We start from the raw sequence: 21944 nt of genomic DNA, 5'->3' as shown, positions 1-21944 counted from the left end.
ACATTTGCCTTTCTCTGCGAATATACTGCACCTTCAAATATTTTTCTGACATAATTTCTGTTCCGGTTTGCAGGACACACAGCCAATTAAGCTCTACATAAAAAACTAAGTAGTTTCAAGGTAGCCAGACTAATTTTAAAACATTTATTTTAACTAAGTACCAGTTGTTTATCAATTTAAGTGAGCCTCTAGGCTCAATATCACAGAACTCATTAATCAAACGGTTGTTATAAGCAAACATGATGAGTTTATTTGCCTAAATAATTGCTACTTGATATACATTCCATGATAATACATCAATACGTTATTAATTAAGATTTATCGGTTTTGTGCGAGGTTAACGGACGTCGTGTTAAAGTAATTTCGTTTATAAATAATATTTGCAAGTATTATATTCTTTAATGTGTCCTATACATTAGTTTATTACATTATAACGTAAAGCATTAAATGTTAAACAGGATATAATTGTGATATGGAAATTTAAGAAAATATAAATATATTAATAAAGAATATATTATTCTAGAGGGTCAGCCAGCTTTTTATTGATATCTGTTACAGTACAGTCGAAAGGAGGTTCAAAGTATGCATAGATAAAATAACCTATATCTGTCCAGCAATTAACGAATTTCTTGTTGTCGAATCTAAGGAACTAATAATATAATTATTAATACTAAAATATAATTATTAAAGATTATTTCATTTCTCTACGTATTCTTTAACCAAAGAATAAGGTTTACGTTAAAATGTATTTATATTTTGTAGTACTAAAAATGATTGTCCGTGTGTAGGAAAAATTAAATAGACAAAAGCTACTTAGTAGACTAAAAAAATTAGTTGAAATCTTACTCAAAACGAACTAAAGAATTTTCAATTTTTTAATTACATAATTTTATGATAGCCATATTTAATTAATTACGAGATTTCATTATATATTGATGAATGTGAAATAAATGTTTCAACATTTCTCTAACAATAAATCAAAAATGGATAACGATGGAGGTCTGTTAGTTTTTATCGAATATTTAAAGGCAATAAATAATAATGGTCATTTATGTATGTGTCTTTAAAAAATATATTAAACGCATGCGATTGAGTTTTCTGCAGTTTCTTGGACCAAAAATACTTACCGAATAAAGCGGAGATCGTACATTGGAACATTTGAAAAACTAACGTTGTTTAGGGACAACGTTGCAAAAAAATTGCTGATAATTTTTCCAAAAATACTGTTCCTAAGCCTAAAGATTTATTACAGTCATGTAAATGGATAATTTTGATTTCGAGTATTTCAGTGTAACAAGGTTTCATATTTAATTAAATATTCCTGCAGTATACAGAGACTGGGGTAATCTATATAATATATAAAATTATCGTTCTTTAAATCTATCAAAAGATGCATGATTATCCAATCAAATGTGACCTCAACTAGAAACGCCTCCATTGACGACTTGATTTCGATTACCGATGTAGTATAATATTAATAACACCATTTTTTTTCTTTGTTTGTTCAGTTGTGAACAATTGAATTGGTGATTTAGTTAAATAACTACAGTAAATGTAAATGGTGACACAAAAATCCGCAAATCACTCCTTTTTGTTTGTATGTCCAGAAAAATATGTTTATATAGATCTGTAAAATTAAAAAAAAATCAAGATTCGTTTAATTCACATGATCGATTACTACATACTGAGTTAAGAAGGATGTCAAGGAACTCAATGTGCTTGGAGAGACCAAGTTTTTTTGTTTCCTCCTGTTTCATATATTTAAAAAAATCAAAGCAAAAAAAAATACGTTGGCTTCGGTGCAAGCATTTAACAGGTTATAGATCTTCGAAATTAAAGCCAACTTAGGGTCAATTATACGCAAACCAAATCGCACTTATCGACTTGTGTTACGATATTCCAAGTGACCCCGCACTATGTTATAGAATGCATGGCCTCTAATGAACAAATTGCTATACGATTCAACGCAAATTCCACCACGTGCCAGACAATTTTTCCACTCAGTCTTAGGTCTTGGACACTGATTTATAATGTCCTTTTCACCTTGTCTGTAGGGAAACGTATATGTCGTTATAACTAACATACGATACTCAATAAAATTCGAAAACAAATGAAAAACCGGGGATTTTTGACTACTTCTCCAAATGGATATATAACAAAATAAAGTTTTCTTAAAATTTAGAATGTGTGTAATAAAAATATGAAAATATCTAGATAAGCGTCGAGTGCATAATTTGCATTAAATTCTAATTTTACGCAAATTGCTAGATTACGGCAATAATTACATAATAATATTATGCAAATGTTAATTATTACAAAAGTTTTACTTCAACGGAATTCTTAATAGTGAACTACGACTGTGAACTTTAATCATAAAATTTCGTGTTTAATAGTAATAATAAATAATAAAAATCAATAGTTGAAATGAATAATCAGATACAATATATAATATGCAAGACTGTGTTAAAATAAGTAAATTGTGTGACACACAAAAACGGATGTGAAAATAACAAGGTGATCCTGTAACGGCCTCTCCAAATTTTTCCTTTTTCATTAAGAGTATGATTTGAGTGAGATTTAAGTTTATATATTCTTGATTATACGTCGCAAATTATTCACTTAAATATTGAAATATACAAGTTTGGGCTTTTGAAATATAAAATACTCGATAACTAGCGAACGTTTAAAACCTTTAAGGTATACGAATAAATGACGCAATTTTGAGATTTATTTAATACCTCTCTCACTGTAGAAGGCAATTTACATTCCACAGGTCGCGGAGACCAAGTTCAAGTCTGACAATCACTGACACACAAGTGCAGCTTATTAATGATAAGTAAAAGTTTTATATTGAACGAAAATATGCCGGAGTTAGGCAACATTCCCTTCCTGTCTGGGCAACAATGACGTAAGCCGGAAAAAGCCTTATTTAAGACATTCAAAAAACAATTTCGGCAAAATTTTATCTAAATATAAATAAAAATAATAAATATCCATGCGATAATGTGAACTCAACGTTTTTATCTCAAATTACACGCATACAGTTAGCATCGCGCAGCCTTCCTGTGCCGCAATACTAAAGACGCACAATTATTCTACATAACGTCCAATAGAAATATGAATATTTTAAAGTTAGTCATTTACAGTATTAGCTATGTTTTATATATTATATAGTAATAACATTGACAAATAAAAACCACACATCGCTTTTCTTAATCTGTAGATGATCTTGATTATATCCTTGTAAAAGTAGGTTTAGTAGTTTTAATGAGATTTTTTATTTTTTATTTCCCCTGTTGTGAAATAATAAAACACCATATGATATTTCATACACGAATGAAAAAAGAAGTGTTTTTTACGATTTCTATTTCATAATCATTTTTATAAAGTTTACAGGATCTTAATGACACGTCAACAAAGTAATATCCTTTAATACAATTGTAATCAAATTAATTGCCATTATCAATCTGGTTTACTTTCTCTTATGACCATTTTGGGAAGTACAGTAAAAACTTTTAATTAAAAAGCAATAAATCAACATCCATCACTCTCCTGCCATACGATAGGGTTTTACAATGATTGAGAAATTAATCCAGGAAAGCAAAACAAATAGTAGACAATAAACGCGTTCATTTCATTACAAAGATTACACTAAATGGTTTCTAGATACCATCGTGACAAAAATGAATTGCATCTACAATTATTGAATGAATTAGCTCAAGCTGGGTGTGAGGGTCTCGGTCTTGACGGCTTCCCGCCCGGTGACAGCTGACCTGCTGACCTTGGACCCAACCATATTCGCACTTCGCGAGATAATATATCAATTACTATTATCAACTAACTACGTAGCTTTGTTCATGCAGTAAAAATTCCTGAGATCTTTGAAACGATAAGTAAAGACCAAATATAAGCCTGACTTCTTACCTGGTAGTATAATAAAAGGGCCTTAAGATTTAATATTATTCTATATATAATGGTTTATTATAATCTCATGAAAATTTAATATAACAAGAGGGATGTTCCATGTAAAACTTGATTGACTGCAGCGAAGAATTGAGATCTAAATAGGTGCTTAGTGTTGTATATTTTTTTTCCTACGCTTATTATTTTCCGTCAAATTTGCGTACATAAATAAACTAAGTTTCCTTTACGACAATAGAAACTTAAAATTTATCTTCACCAAACAACCGACACAATTAAAAAGCAATCTGTAATAAGTTTTTACAATTTATAAACAAAAGTTACGATGTAGACCGTATATAACATAATTTTTTTTAATAAAAACAACAATGATTGTTCTTATTTTATAAAGCTGAAATCGTAGAAAGTTTTAGTATGAACACTTAATACAAATATATTTATCGATATTAATACACATTGTTGACCTATGAAGTAATCACAAGAAACAATTTGTTCTACTAGTTCTCATGTCGCGTGCCTTTTTCATGTCAAACATAATATCATACATGATATGTATTAAATCCTTGACATTTCTTAGAATTTTGTTGCTTGTACTAAATGAAAATTTGAGTGGTCTATATACATAAGTATACATAAGTATGTACGATTAAATGGGTCACGTTTTTAAAGCCGTACTTGAACTTGTTATGTCAAATACTTGGGTCCACTGATATTATTTTTAAATGTGACGCAATTATTGGCTATTGTTTTGTCTTATGTTTATCTGTTATAAGTACGAAGTAATTCTTTTCACATGAAAAGTAAACTTGACACTACAGGATTTCCGTGTTCCGATATTATTCTTAAAAAAAACAAATTCTTATAAATAGTTGTTATTCAATTATGATATAATAAATATAACTAATTAACTGTAATGAAACAGTTGCCCTTGCAATTTACTTTTTTTCAGCGAACTAGTTTTTATTGACGAATGATTACCGCATATGAACGGAATAGTGCTAGTAATTTATATGAAATACTACATGAGAACTACTTCCGTTCTTGCCTTACAAAGAATGCGTTAAAAATGTGATACACAAAGACGTTTATTACTGTTTACACTTAAAAAAGTGTTTTAATTTTCTAAAACATTTTATTTCTTTTTAAAAGTAATTATAATACATATATAATAAGTAATTTTGACCTAATACTACAATCCCAATACTGTTTTAAACAGTAGACAGGAGTTCATAATAAAATACAATTAATATTAAAGCTACAACTTCATTAAAGCTTTCTCGTAAATTTATATGAAAACTTTATTTACACCCATTTATATAAAATCTAGAAAGTCACTTTTATCTGTTTTTAACAGTCCTTAAAACTGGACTTAAGAAATATTTGAATACAGCCTAGTCTTGATTACCTTGCACGCATTTTTCACGTGAACACGTTTCTGTTTTTTATTCATTTTTCTTTATATGTGAACAATCAGGTTCGAAATGCTTAACAATAAACATTTGCGATTTTATTGAAGATATAAGTGCCTGTATCATTTCTGAATTTCTTCGCAAATATTAAATACCTCAGCACCAAATATATTAAAAAGGAAATAGAGCCTACGTTATTCCATACATATATATATAATATCACACTTAGGGTGAGATTGAGTTGAGAGTTTTCGCTAAGTATGACGCCTGTATGTCAAATACCTACTAATACGTCTTTGACATACCCTAAGCAATAGGCAGCCTTGTTATGCTGCTGTTGTATTATGACGCTGGTATCAAGGACGACAGTATTTTAAATTTGCATATTTAGACACAATAACATGTTGGTATTCAATTAATGTACAAGATTGTTTATCCTATCTATACTAAAATATAAAGATATAATAGTAACACCACAAGTGAATTAACGCAGGTGTAAGCACAAGACGCAAGTGTAGTATATGAAGCAATAAAACTTCGATTTGCCGTTTAACAATAATTTTATTATATATAAAGAAACCACGTATGCGAATATAAATGTTGAAACTATTTAGTGATGAAAAACTGTCATGTGCCATGATTTATACCAATTTTTATAAAATGAAAAAAATAAACTGTTGAATAACGAATTAAATGAGTATTTCAAAAGTAGAACCTGTTACAAGAACCTTTTGGTTCTACTCGTATTGTAACAATGTTACCAGAAATAAAACAAAAATACTCGTCGAATTGATTTGGTTTGCATTTAAGTCGGTTTAAAATACAGTACCGACATTAAAGAAAACAACAAAGACTACTTTATCAAGGCGTTTACTTAATTAATATACGAAGCCAATTGATAAGTATAAAAAAGTATTGAAATCCAAACTACCCATAATAACACGTTACCGCCTTGTTCTCACTACATGACAATATTTCACTAGTGCAACAGTTTATATGAATATTGATAGTGGTAAAAAGTAACAGAAAATATATTAATTTAAGCTTTTATAAATATATTTAACTGAAAATGTATTCCTTGCTAAAAAGGCAAGCCTATATTATATTAGACTTCTGACTTTGCAAGACTAATATTAATACTTGTACGCGTTTAACTCTTTTATATTAGTAAGTTGATTGTTCGTCGCCTTAGATTACGTTACTTATCATTAACAAAGATCATTTACAACGTTGTTTGTGTGATCTTATAATAATTATTCAATTATTTTCATTTATTTGATTTAATTAAATTAGAGTCCAATGATCCAGTTATTTCATTCAATTCATTCTACATATTATTTTCTGAGAATCTCATTTTTATCAAAAAAGGGACAACTATACGTTAGTAAACTATAACATAACCTTAACTGTGCCATCGTGCGTTGTTTCCGAGCCGCGGCCGCCCAAACACGAGACCTGTCAGATGTCACTTGTCACATCGATAACAATGAGGTGGGCTCAACTTGTCAAACTCGATGAAGTGCGATTGTAGAATTTTAACACTTTATTAGCTTGATCTTTTGTACCTTGTTTTTGTTACCATATGTGGTATTAAGAAGCAAATACAATTTAGAACATTACAGCAGAGTTTAGCAGTATCGTTATAATATATATTTTATATAACTATTAATAACGGATATTCATGATTCAATGAGATACGCGCTTAATTTTCATTAGCACAACTACGCACGACACTATTGATTTTTGTGCATATTAAATAATATGACATAGACATAGGTAGATATATAAAGAATATTTCAAACATATAACAGGAATATATATCAAATCATAGGCTTGTGATCAGTTTGTATGATTGTTCATATAAAACTAAACAATAGAACCCAACATAAACTAAATGATTGTACTATATTTTATATAAATCGGAAAAAATATTTTTTAATTGATATCTTCCACGACCGAAATAAATTTAAAAATAAGAACTCAAAATATTTAAAACAACACGATGACCATTTTGTTTCCTTGTGATTCATATATTACAATGTTAATGGTATGTAAAGCCACAATAAATTAAGAATGCTTAAGCCATACGTACATTAAGATTACTGACAAATTTGATCACATAAGGGTATGAGCACAATTGCTCTCTTATTAATGTGTTCCTTATATAGCTAAAGCACATCTTGTAATGAGGTTTTAAAACTATAACTGTCTACATTTGGTAGGATGGCGTATTATGATTATCGTTTTTTTATCAAAATATTTGGTTTAAAAGAATTTATCAAAGTCTAATAAATTAAATTACTTCCAACCGGTAAGATCTCAGAAAATACCATAAGTACATATTTGAAAAGTGTATTTCAAAATGAGTAAAGTTAAGAGTAAATCCAATAAACACACGTTAATCTAAGAGAATGTGTAAGTATATTTATTCAAAATACAAATATCGGTTAAAATATATTCTATTTTTATAACAGTACAAACCTTTTATATGACCACAATTTTTTAATGATTAAAAGCAACTTAAAGTAAGCGTAGAATGTTTACGCATGTCTCTCAAGAAATAGAGCCATATATTTTTTTATTCTAAAACCACGCAGACCTCAATTAGAGACGTACCTTTTATAGATCGTATGTAAATTGTGAACATTCCAATTAACAATTATCTCTTTTTAAAATAGAATTATTTAGCGAGTGATTTATTAAACAACTGTCACAATAAAGACCTACAGAATTGTACAGGAAAGCGACGAGACAAATTTACTATTTATTAATATCAGTTGAATTCTTGATACCCAATATTCTGTTAATATATTATTGAGAATAGTGCGCCTTGTTTGCGTATATTTCCTTTAAATATGTATACAGTACCTGCTTATTGATATGTCTAAAGGTGAGAGAAGAAACGAAAGAAAAGAGAAAAAGAGTATATCTCACATTAATTAAAAAGTTTATATGGAAACTACTGTCTATCACATATATTATATTCTTTAATATAAAACTAAGCGGACAAAATTGACGGTTGGTCCATGGCAGCCAACATTTAGCGATATCAATAAATTTCCAAAATGTTTACATAACATGACACTTTTGTTACTTATAATTTAATTAAATCTCAAATAAATCTTAACTATGTTGCGAAAGGTCAAAAACTAAACAAATTAAACTTGTTGAACAAGATCTAGATAGTGAGATTTAATTTAGAACGACTCAGAAAAATATTTCACATTATTATGTGTTTGTAAAAATGTACCTAGATATCGATATATATTATGAAACTTATGTTATAAAACTTATATAACACGGTTAATATTATTATTTATGTAGCTTTATCTATCACTTCAATTCTCGAGAAAACCAATTATTTTCCTCGTGGATTTTCATGACAATACGTAATATAGGATTTAGAGCATGTTGAATGTCTGGAATTATTTTGAATTTTAATGTATATCAGATAACTACCAACTCATTGGAATGTATGTAAGTAGTGCCTTCGTTTATTTTGTAATCGAACTTTGTAGTCTTCCATTTTACTATAATGATTTTCTATAGCTATTTCGCTCATTTCCGTTATATCTAGCTTGAGCTAGTCGCTAAATGTAATGGAAATGAGCATAATATTCCAACCAAGTAAGTGAAGCAATAAAAAATATCGAGTGTGAATCATAATATGATACATATTATCAATACCTGGACCTTGATCGCTGAGGTCGCAAGTAACTTGAGTCTTCATTAACACAACGAAATTTATATACACAATCTTCTTAAGAATTTTATTAAAGGGCACTAGAACAATTCATCCAATTAACCATCTTTGGTGTTTCATTCTTATCGAATCAAATTAATCACACTACTTAAACCGTCAGACTTCGGAAAATGACATTTTAAGTCTAGTTAATATACACGGAAGTCGTACAGATTCAATTTTGGATGAAACAATTTTTTTTTCGGGTTGATAGACATACAAAGCTGACAACCTTTCTTAACGTTATACATAAAAAACGTCGCAAAAATTTATCTGTCAGAATGTCTAAATTTTTAACTTATGCAAAAATGTCTGTTAGAACAAATGAATTTTTGTCTTCTAGACGAATTTACATTAAAGTTCCAGCCTACATTGTTTTAATGTTTATATTCAATTTTAAAGAAAATCAGTGGCTCAATTACGTATTTGAGTAAAGCCGCGATGTGCAATACAAGCAAAAGAATAAGGAGAGTGTAATGTTTCACATGAATACATTGTCTTAAGAATATAATTATTTCTAGCTTTACAAATATGTGCACATATTTAAAATTCAAGCACTAAATCTTATTGCAGCAATATTTTCACGATGTGTAATAGTTGAACAAATTTATTTCAATTAATATGTTTATATGAACATTATTGTTCCAATAAATAAATATAAAAACGAAATATTCTTTCCATTTATAACAATGCATAAAACACATACGAAAAATTTAAATACGCAGTATTATGACGTTACTACGAATAAACTCAAAAATATAACCTTAATATCTTATAAATTTAACGGACCCAAAATGACCTGTCACACAATATCAATAACTCACAAAATCGAACCCAAAACACTGCCATTGAAATATACCTATGATATTCGCCTATTATCAATGGCATGTCCCAAGACTTTCACGCGCAAGCACTACACCCCCTCTGCGCACGCGTCGAACTATAAAAGCCAGCTCCCGCCCTCATTTTGTACAGACGCAAGTTGCACTTCAACATAGCGAATCCTGGAAGACACTAGTCTTTCATCAGCGCTATAAACTCGATCCATATCTACTTTCTATTTCTTTCACTTCTGTGCTTTACTTCTTAACACAAAAATGAAATCCATGGTAAGTAATGCTTCGTTTTCTTCTTTCGCTTTTTTTGTCAATTAATATATGAAAAAATTAAGATAAATAATTTCAACTTGATAACTTAATCGCATTACTAACAATAGTTTATTTAATAAATCATATCGAAACAAATGTAACTTTCAAATGATAAATGGTGCACCGACAAATATATCGGCTTGTAATTTTAATAATTGTTTATTGTATCTGATATGAAAACCAGTTATTGCACCGTTTTCAAACTAAACCCAAGCCAGATATTTAACCTTCAACTAGTTACCACTATTGAATAAAGTAATCTAATTTTCTGTCCGAACAGTAAGTCGTTTTCACAATTATTCGTCGGCCTGTATTTTAATAAAACGATAGTATCAAATTTGCAAGGATTTTCCAAACGATTTCTCTTTGTTCCAAATAACATTATATTTCCTTTCGACACATCATTTCATCCTTTGATAACAAATATGCGAGACTAATGTCTATATCGAAACATTTAATGGACCGTTAAACGAATTAAAATATTTTTCTATGTGAATTAAACTCATTCAGTAATTGTCCGTAACTAGGGCTATGACGCAAAATTAAAAAGTTACTGAATCAGTGCGTGCACGCGACTACCAGGTCATTGTCAATGCATATATTTTTTCCGCTCTACTTAAAGTTTTTCTGTAGTAAAGTTAATGCCCGCGTTCATTAAAAAAAAACAACTAATTACTATGATAAAGCTCTACAAATCTCTACGATTAATATTCGTAGAACGTCTACGGGACTAAAACAAGATGCGCGCGGAGTTGGCCCATCAATACAATGTGGATTCGATCAATAAAAATCAATGTAATAGAAAACAACGACCTTAACCACCTAACCCATTTTGAAGTTCTTACGTTTAAATAAATGGGATGAAAAAATTAAATAAAACACTATATTGATTAGTAAACAAAAAAAGTGGATCAGTTAAAATCGATTCGTTAAATTTTAATTACTTAATAAAATATGATAATTTTCCAGTTAGCTATGCAGGAAAATATCCAACTGGTAAATAGAGACCTAAAAGCTATTAATGTTTTTGACAAAAAACATTGCTATAAAGTAATAAAATTTTATGTCAAGTAACACCTATATTTGGCAAGATAAGCAAATTCATTAAGTTGTTCCCCGATCATGATCCATTTATGTATGCAATGTCGACTGGACTGTGTTAAAATCAATTAACAATCACCTCACTCGCTATTAATTACTTCGAACAAAATATCACGATTATCTTTTATGCGAAACGAGAATCTTGAGAAAGCTTCTGCATCTCAATCAAGTTATTAAAGGCTGGACTGTAATTTATGTGTCTGTCCCTGATAAATATATTTTATTTCGGACTATCATAAAATTATGGTTTTCAAAAAATATTCGCGAAACACAAACAGTGATGGTAGGAAATGGATACGGACAATTGCTTCTAGAAGCTACAAAGAAAGAATATTCAATTTAAAGGACACCATTTTGCTGAAATAGCTATTATCTAAGTCTTAAATGACTGTACATTTAACAAAGGCAGCCGCCGTCGCAGCAAGCGCCACCATGATTTTATCGATTTGATGTGAATCGAATGCTTAACGAGCCATTGTGTACAATTTGTAGCCGAATATTTGTCTTTATTACGATAAAATCTAGTTCTTGACATTTACGAGATTTGATTGGTCATCTAAAACAAATAATCTTTAAGTCCCGTCACCATTGTTAAATGTGAGCCAATTTATACTTCCAATAAATCAAAGATGCATAGTGTCTGTCACTATTAGGAAATTTCATACGTTTGCGGCGGAGGGATTTTCATTGTGCATATATGTTTCGTTCGACAACTAAATTGGAAAGGAAACCAGAGCTGTTGTCTCTATAATAAACGCTTTAAACGACTTCCTTTATTGGTAGCGTTATTTACAACAATCTTTTCAGTTCGGTATTTTTCGTGAATTTCTTTCATTCTCCCCAAATAAATACATCTTAATAATTCCAGGACGTCATTCCGTCAGTTTCCAGTTAGCTCGTGGTCTAATTCATATTCGCCACTCAAAGGCAACTTTTTGCTTGCATTCCTTTGCGCACAGTTTAGAAGGGCATGCCTACGCACACCGTCACACCAGTCAATACTCAATTATACCAAATTACGGACCGCCTACCAATGTTAGAGATAAGCATGTTTAAAATTATAATTACTCTAAAGTCTTACATCCTGTAGTTACTTTAATAGTTGATTTAATTTGGCGAATACAATTATCAAAGATTGTAATTTATGTACGTTACCAACCTATTTTCAAAATGCAAAATCAAAGTAACTCAGCCATATCTATACAACCGGGCATGACTATAACCATAAACAACGCGTGATAATGACCAACAATACCATAAACAATAAATAGGGCAGATTAAAAAAACTCTGCGCAAATGTCAATTTGATATGCGAGGGTAACCAGTTACTGAATGTGACGGTGGGCTGGTCCGGAAGGCTGGCTTCCTGCTGCGTGACCTTCAACTAGCCTTCAGACCTTGACGCCATTCACTCGGCGTTACTTTTATTTCTCTTGAAAGCGTAGGTTCTGGTAAATGCCTTTACTGACATTCAATTCGGCTGTCGCTGATCAAGATAGCTTTGGACAATTCAATGATGCCGATAGTATGCGACCTATAAGATACATTTCAATGTATTTAATAAACTTTTCACAGTTATACAATATATGCCACTCGCGTAAATAATATTTCTTGAACATTGCAATTTCGCTACGAAAACATAAGTCGTATATCAAGGGCAAAACATTGCAAAATATAACCACGATTTTATCAAATTTTGCAACGTCACGTGCTTTTAGAAATAACAAAATATAGCCCACGTTAAAACATTTTCACAACACGTGAAACTATTTGCAATGCCTTTGTTTTAACGTAATAACGTTTTAATTCTAAGGAGACTATTTTTGATAATTTAGAGTATTTTGATAAAAACTTTTATTCGAGAAATATTTCAGTAGTTGACGAAATGTTTCTACCACCTCTACAACCATATGAATACCTATAAACTTATACCTAAGTAAATAATTACCACAAAAAATAGATGCAGAATGCTAGGTCAAAATAAATGTATGCATGATAACAAAGTCGTCAAATTGACCGGCAGCTCTTTGGATTAGATGTGACCGAGTCCAAGCCATGACATAATTACGTGATACTAAACTTACGGCAAGACATTTGCGGCAAAATACCTTAATAATCTCATCATGTTTCAATCATATTGCGCTCCAATTACCCAACTGACAGAATATGCCTAACCATTTGATAATGACATTGTAATTTAAGCTAATAATCGGATTTAAAAGTTACAAAGATTTCATAATTAAAAATCTACATAATAACAAAAAATTACAGTGGTGATACATTTAACTTGTATGGCAAAGACTGAGGCCTTCTACAAAATTATGAAAGTAACTAAATTAGATAAAATCTCTTGCGAAGTTAGTTCACATTAAACGTAAATAAATGTATGCATTCTCACGCATAATTATTTAAATAATTGAAAATACTGCGCTTAATAACCTTTTGTATAACAGTAGTATGATAATTCGAATAAGATTTATATGTCCATCTTATGTCGATGTTAATTGTCAGTATTTAACGATTATAACTTTGCACAATAATTAGTCGCATATTTCCAAGCCTCTTGTTAACATTGAGACCTCTCGCTAAGTGTTTGTGTAGCAAGGGCTTTTAATATGATTAATCAGAGCAAAAAATGTACTTACAGCATTCTTATTCCTGATATAAAAATCTGATACTGAATAAAACATAACCTACCACAACATTTTGTAATTACAGCACGTATTTTCTCACTTCAAATGTTAAAATCAATAAATAATTACGTGTTTAATAAGTCTAATAAGAAAATATCTGTACTTTTTTAAATTTTAAAAATATAATCATGCTACAAACTGTTAATACGCAGTACATAAAACTAGGGCATAAATAAAACTGAAACAAGCAAACCGGCATCATAGAATAATTTAACGACCGGATTTGTCACTTTAATACTAAACAATTTAGATATTTCGCGACAAATTATGTAACTTAATTATTAAGTAAATTATTTTCAACAAGAACAAATACTTTTTGACCCGTTAACTTTGTAGGTTTACTAATTATTACTTCATTGTTTTATGTATATTAAGAATTTTAATTGAGGTGACTTTCGTTTTTTTATCCACGTAATCTATCTAGGTTATAATTAGTTGCTAATTACACAATTATAACCTTGTCTATCTAACATTAACATTGCATAAGCCCAAAGTTAGGGTAATATATTTTCTTAGTAGGTATACTATATTTTGTCTCTGACCGAATTTCTCTTTGTTCATAGATTGTAGTAGCTTGCTTGGCGTTGGCGTGCGGTGCCCACGCGGGATGGGCCGGTCCCCCAGCCAACATCGCTTTGTCTCAGGATGGACGGAATATCCTCGACACACCCGAGGTAGCCCAGGCCCGTGCCGCACATCTTAGCGCTTTACAACAGGCCTCCCAACACAACACAAACCCCCAAGATGATGGCTCATACGACCCCAGATGGGACAACGAAGAGTACTGGCAACAAGCTGATAACAAATGGAACGGTGCCCAGGCTAACCAATGGAACGGTGCCCAAGCCAACCAGTGGAACGGTGCCCAAGCAAATCAATGGAACGCTGCCCCTGCTGCCCCCTCTTGGAACTCTGCTCCTGCCTGGAACGCCGCTGGCTCCGCTCCCGCTCCAGTCGCTGAAACCCCAGAAGTAGCTCAGGCCCGTGCCGCTCACCTTGCTGCCCTTTCCGCCGCCAAGTCTGCTCCTCAATCTCAGTGGAACTCTGCCTCCGACAACCAATGGGACGCTCCCGCTAACAACCAATGGGACGCCCCCGCCAACAACCAATGGAACGCCCCAGCCCACAACCAGTGGAACAACAACGGTGCCAACTGGCAAGGACCTGCTGCTAACATCAGATTGGCACAAAACGGTGCCGGTATCTTAGAAACCCCTGAAGTTGCCGCCGCTCGTGCCGCTCACTTACAAGCTCACGCGCAGGTTGCCCACAACGCTCCCCCAGCTCACCCCCAACAACGCTGGTGAACACTTCTTCCTTTCTTTCTTGGTAACTAGACACCTCTAGCACGTCACGCGCATCGCGGTGACCGCCAGCTCATGACGCTCTAGAGCCACGTCGAGATGCCTCTCTTTTCCTTCGATCTCCCCTTCGTTTAGGAACTCTTCAAAGTGCAAGTGCGTCAGCCTATTCTTTCCTATGGCTTTCTTACTTTTATACAAACTATTAAACGGACTTTACTTTTGTACATACTACCTAAATATATTAATTATAATATGTATGCGTAATAAACAAAATATATGAAACGGAAAATTGTTGTTCGGACTTTCTTTTACGATCTTATCCACACCCTTTTTTTGTCATGTTTCAGTTCATAAGAAAACATTTATACTGTTAAATGTAAACGTAAGTTAGAAAAAATGTTTATTTTATTTTTAGTCTATTTTGTTAAACATTACTTTATGAGAAAGAGTCGCTAATTACTGAACGCAAGCTAATGAAAGCGCAAATACCAATTGCTTTGTAATTAAAATGCAATAAAATCTACAAATTAGAATACTTTCCTGGAACCCTAACGTAAAGGTTTGTTCAATTCAAACAGCAATTCATTAAAAAATAAAACAAATAGACATGGACTAATCAACGATTGTGCTGTTTTTCCAGTTCACATACTCGTACTTAATTAATACATTATTAAATGTTATAAGTACAAATTAACTACAAATTAAATAAAATCTTATCCTTATTCTTTTTTTTTCTTTTTTCATTAGTCGAGCTATTTGGGATAAAATAAAATACTCGAGCCTGTTTGAAAAATGTATTATTAAATATTTTGATATTTACATTATGTTATCTGTTATAGAAATTTAAAAGCATAAAAATAACTAGCATGTCAGGACTATCAGGATCGCGTGAGCATCTTGATCGAAAACTGTAACTAACATAGAATTAGGCGTTTATGGACACGAAATCTTTATAGCTATCAGCATAATATAGTTAATAATGGTAAGTGTAACCAACATTTTAAACGATCATGTTTATTACTACTTCTACATTAAGTTTCAACGAAAATGTAAATATTTTTTAATCGCTGTTCGAGTAGTTTAGTAGTACTTTGGGTTAAAAGTGATTTGTTTCCTTCGAAAACGCAATTTATACATTAATTTACCTATGTAAAATTGACCTATAAATTTTATTAACTTTCTTAAAGATTATTATTCACTTAATTTTACTGACACCAACGAAAACAATTATATTGTCTGAGAGACTACATATTACGAGACTAGAAAATTATGGCTGTTTAAGTTGATTTACGATAAGTAGTAACTATAATTACAAGTTAAGGTTACAGGGACAAATAGATAACTCTACATTAAAATAATATATAATTTTGCCATCAAGAGCGAGTATCGGGGGCGTTGCAAGGACGGTGTATCACTCGATCGCAGCAATCAACTGATTAAACTACAAATATTGGCTGTGGAAAATTAGCTTGCAACTAGTCGACGTTTGCCCTGGTTGTACAGAAAATTATAGACACAACTAAGGTTTTCAAGCAATAAGGCTGTAGCTATGGTATCTAAAAGCCGCGGGAAACGGAATAAAACTTCCAGTTCTATAAAGGTAACTAATATTAGTTAATGTACCTACTAATACAATATAGGGGATTCATTCACATATATTTTTTTACACACGCCGCAGCCCATGGGCGAGATAATTTTTTACATATTTATTGGATAAATATAATAATTTTGGCAACGATTGTGAATATAATTTAAAGTATTTTTAGCATAACGAATGGATATCTCACAGTAATCCATTTAACACTCCTTGGTACAGCTGGAATTTCAATAAATCTACTTTAAGTAGTATTGAGGTAGGTGGCTTAATTTATGATCATTACATTAACCGGCTGCATTGGTTAGGTATATATATATATATATATGTAGGTATAGACCTAATACTTAGGTGAACCCTTAAAAATAAAAGAAAGAAATTGTTAAACTGTGAATTTTGATTTAAGCAAAATATATAATAAATACGTACATCATAAAGATCAGAAAAGGTCCTCGAATCGACTCGTAGTGAAATATCACTTTCGTTGTTTAAGAACTAATATAACACATGATTTTTTATTAGAACCAGAATTATAAGAAAAATAAAACACAAGAAACTATCGAAGGATTTCCACAAGATTTGAGAGATTATTTGCTAACGTCTACTTTGCATGGTCTTCGGTACATCGGCGACAAGAAGTTAACTTGGCTTGAAAGGTATAATCATGCTGCTATGTTTTGCAAATGATATTAAAATTACGTACTTTAATGATAAAAAACTGAATTTAATATTACTTAATTTCAGATTTTTTTGGCTAGCAGCATTTCTATGTTCTATAGTCTGCGCAGGATTCTTTATCCTGAACGTTTACGCCAAGTGGCGGAAGTCACCAATGATAGTGAGCATCAACCCGGAAGATATGCCACTTAACAAGCTTCCGTTTCCGGCACTTACGATCTGCAATGTTAATCAGGCGAAAAAATCTGTTGCGGAACGGTATATGGCTTCTGGGTTAGTAATAAAGAGTGTTCAAAGTCTTCAAGAGACTAGGAACTTTATATGTTATTTGTACCTAGATATGATACGGTGAGACAAGTGATCTTATCTAGAATTAACAAAAATTACAGAAATTCCCTCGAAAAGAAACTACTTGAAAGTTTATGTTCTACACAAACCGATGCAGATCTGTTTGAAGACACAATTGCTGAGAGCGCGGATTGGGATCACACGCGATCATTTCTTATTAACGTAAGTACATATTTGTTTCCCCAGAAAAAGAATATACATTTGATAATTTTCTGAATGTCATAGAAACAGTTTCGACATCAATCATTTAATATTTGCAAAGTTTATTATTATTGATGTCTAAATAATCTAAATTGTCTGTCTATTTTCGAATTTTTAAGTGAAGTTTCCAACAATTCTTCGGTCATAATTGTTACAAAGACTCAAAAAGAAAAGAAGAACTCTTGTTAAAGATCTCAAATATTTTATATAACGGCAGCTTCATATGTTCGCTAGTACAATAATGACGAGATATTTTTTAGGTAACACAACCATGTGAGGAAATGCTAGCAATATGCATCTGGAGCTCTGAAATAATGAAATGCCAAGATCTCTTCAATGCTCAGCTCACTGATGAAGGCCTTTGCTGTACATTTAATGTCGTACATAGGGAAATGATGTTTAGAAATCCGTAAGCTTGCAATAATATTCTGTTCAATATTTTCCAATGAACTGAAGTTTCCTGAGAGTTCGGTCACCATAAGGGCGAAGTTTCACCTTAAAATTTTCGATGAGAAAGCTCAAACCCTGGAGACCGGCGATTGTCGGCTGGATGTTTGCATTGCATAGAACTGCCTGTTAATTTTAGCATTCTTTAGGTAAATTTACTCAGGAATTCAGTAATTTACACAAGATCTAAGGTTGTTATCGCATTAATTCGCTGACTAGATATATCCTTTTAATCGGTTTGCAACTTCCTGTCAATAAAGCTAAGTGTTCCAAGGATGGCTGCTTAATAAAATAATTGAATTGCAGGAGAGATTTGAACGATATGAATATAACATTTCCATCACCAGCTGTAGATTGGACACCGGAAAATGGATACCCTGACGATGCTCCACGTGACGGATTTCCATGGAAACCTCAAGGTATATTTATTTACTGATAGGTATCTTAAAGATTGAAAAATAGAAATACCATTACGTACTGTATATATTTTGAAATACATAGAATTATTTTTTTATTATTTTAATTATAATGACAGTATATACCATTTCGTGTTGATTTCAATAACATAGATTCGAAAATCAAACATTTAGGAAGATAAGAATGATAAAATCTTACAGGAATCGGTACGGACCATGGATTGACATTAATACTAGATGCAAACATTGCTGAATATTACTGTGCTTCTACCAAAAGCGTTGGATTTAAAGTAAGTGCTTTTGCTCTAGTCTATATAAATTGTTCCAGAAATTATTTATTGTTGATCGTAATAGGTGTATAAGGAGACATTGGTTTCTGAATGTATGTTGGCCCGTGGTCATTTCAGTAGCAGAAGGACTTCTGTGCGTATATTTCACAGCATTGATATTTTTTATTTACAATGCCGTTTCACCAACTACGCAGTATAGCACACGAATTTTTTCAGATTCTGTTGCATAATCCTACTGAAACTCCTAAGATTGCTAAATTAGGAGAAATTTATGGACCAGGAATTGAAGCTAGAGTCGCTGTAAAGCCACGGATTTCGGACGCACAACCTGCCTTGAAAGACATTGACGTTAGTAAGAGATTTTGCCTGTTTTCAAGTGAGCGGAATTTGGTTTTCTACAGGTTAGCCCACTTTTACTATCTAAAACCTTATATATATCAAATAAAAACTTAAATACATAAATAAAATATAAGGGGTAAATTATTCAGCAGACGGGTCACGTACAATGAAATAGGCATAAAAACACACCTTGCAGATGTATTGTTGGCCTCGTATGACGAAATAAAGCATCTTATTAGCTTGTAGCACAAGAATTAACACAACAATATTGTAAATGTAACAGGATCTTTACAAAGTAGAGCATAAAGCTAGCCGGAATATACCTCTATTCCTACAAACCAATTTTTTCAGAACATACACCTTCAAAAATTGTCAAATGGAATGCGAAGCACGACGAATGTTGGAAATATGCAAATGTGTCCTTTATTACATGCCAAGTAAAATATAATACTTAATTGAACTAATTTGATAATGTAAAATAATTTTCTGAAACTAGACATATGTTTTAGAAAACAAAACCACGAGGATATGTGGCAAAGCCGATGCAAAGTGTTATAGCGACATATGGAAAAATGTTCCTAAAAGTAAGTAGCACTTATTCCGTTATCGTTTTTTCGAAATCCTACCGACTACATCAAATATACCATATTATAATGTGTTTAAGTTGTAAAGAATATAAAAAAAGTCTTCATAGACGTGTTGTAGAATAAAACACTGATCTGATTTTAAAAAAACATGGACGAATATGAGTAGAATCTTCAGTTAAAACAGAATCATTTATATTACACTGATAAAAGCGTAAAATATATCAGTTTCAGAATAATAAAATAAATCAGTTTTTACAAGTTTAAGATGTTTTTTTAACGATTTAATATCTCTTTTAATTCTCCAGACAACGACCAATCATGCGAAGATTGTCTTCCCTCTTGTACAGAAATATCATACTTAGAACGACTAAGCACAGCACCACTGAATAAGAACCTCATCATTAATTACGCGCAAAGCCTACAAATGTCGCGTAACATGACATCGGAATATTTCACGTAACTACTTGTTAACTTATGGCAATTAGTTGCTTGGCTAATTAAATAATTGGATTAATCGGTTTCAGAGCAAATATGTTAGTCATACATTTCTACTTTGAGGACAAGACATTTCTTAGGTTCACTAAAGGGGAAATATTTGGTTTGACAGAGTTTCTTTGTAAGTATACTTTTGTGATGAAATGTTTTTTTTTTCCATTGGTTTGATAGCACTTTGAAACCAGACTTGACTTTGATTGACGTTGTAGAATACAGGCACTACACGAAGATCCAAAAAGCGACGACGACGTCATTTAGCTTTAGTGCCTTTTTTAAAGAACAGGGGGCAAACGGGTAGGAGGCTCACCTGATATTAAGTGATACCACCGTCTATGGACACTCTCAATGCCAGAGGGCTTGCGAATGCGTTGTTGGCCTCCTACTTAAATTGGTACGCTCATCGACCCTAAGTCGAATTGGTTCGGAAATACTTCAGTCCGCAGCTGATTCCACATAGTGGTGGTGCGCGGCCAAAAACTGCCTTTTAACGCTCAGCTGTGGAACGGATGTCGAGGTGATACGGGTGGAACTGTGCTAAAATCAGCTGCAGGGTATTAATCCGAACAATTCCTCTGAACACTTCCCGTGGCAAATGCGGTAGAAGATGCAGAAACACCGCACATCTCTATGCAACAAGGGATCAAGAGAAAAGACTCGGAAAGGGGTTGGTCGTCGACGATTCGAACCTCTCTTTGTTGCATACGGTCAGGTCAAGTGGAAAGAGCTGGTACTGGGGACCTCCCCTCCCAGAGATGAGAAGAATACTCCATGTGGGACCGAATTTGCGCTTTATGCATTTGCAAGCGATGGCCCGTTTTCCTTGCTGTGCACAAGCGTCTTAAGGGGAAATTTAGTCTTTGCCTCCAAATGACCGAAACTGAACGTCGTTCATTATGTCAACGCCAAGTGTAGCGTTGCTGGCTGACTATAAAAAAGAAGTAGCGATAAAATTATTAAACTTAAGAAATCTGAAGCCAAGACTCATTTTATTATAAGTTACTATTTATTTAATATACATTTCATTATAAGGTATTTGTAGTAAGCAATTTTTATATTTTTTTCTATTAAATTTGTAATATGATCATATATTTTAGCTAATACGGGCGGCTTATTGGGTCTATGCATGGGATTCAGTATGATGAGTGTTGTAGAACTATTGTACTTTTTAACATTACGAGTCATGTGTGTCGCACGACGAAGGCAACGAGTTCGACCATTTGTGAAATAAATT

General features: G+C 32.1%; 2 protein-coding genes across 2 annotated transcripts; both read left to right on the top strand.

The window, feature by feature from the left end:
• The first annotated feature begins 10028 nt into the window (after window positions 1-10028).
• On the top strand, window positions 10029-15612 carry LOC125054103 (pupal cuticle protein-like). The gene is made up of 2 exons (XM_047655787.1): window positions 10029-10181; window positions 14578-15612. Exons 1-2 carry the CDS (start codon window positions 10170-10172, stop codon window positions 15319-15321), a joined length of 756 nt encoding a protein of 251 aa, XP_047511743.1. The 5' UTR covers window positions 10029-10169; the 3' UTR covers window positions 15322-15612.
• A 454-nt stretch (window positions 15613-16066) lies between these two features.
• LOC125054100 (pickpocket protein 28-like) lies at window positions 16067-21941 on the top strand. Its single transcript, XM_047655783.1, has 14 exons — window positions 16067-16918; window positions 17085-17171; window positions 17435-17568; window positions 17657-17863; window positions 17980-18100; window positions 18400-18548; window positions 18893-19005; window positions 19204-19292; window positions 19509-19693; window positions 19983-20068; window positions 20141-20215; window positions 20524-20674; window positions 20743-20834; window positions 21808-21941. Exons 1-14 carry the CDS (start codon window positions 16868-16870, stop codon window positions 21939-21941), a joined length of 1674 nt encoding a protein of 557 aa, XP_047511739.1. The 5' UTR covers window positions 16067-16867.
• Window positions 21942-21944: the final 3 nt, after the last annotated feature.

The sequence above is a fragment of the Pieris napi genome, chromosome 11 (genome assembly GCF_905475465.1).
Source record: "Pieris napi chromosome 11, ilPieNapi1.2, whole genome shotgun sequence".
Taxonomy (NCBI): Eukaryota; Metazoa; Arthropoda; class Insecta; order Lepidoptera; family Pieridae; genus Pieris; species Pieris napi.
Note: the sequence above shows the minus strand (reverse complement) of the source record. Positions and strands in the feature narration are given on the sequence as shown.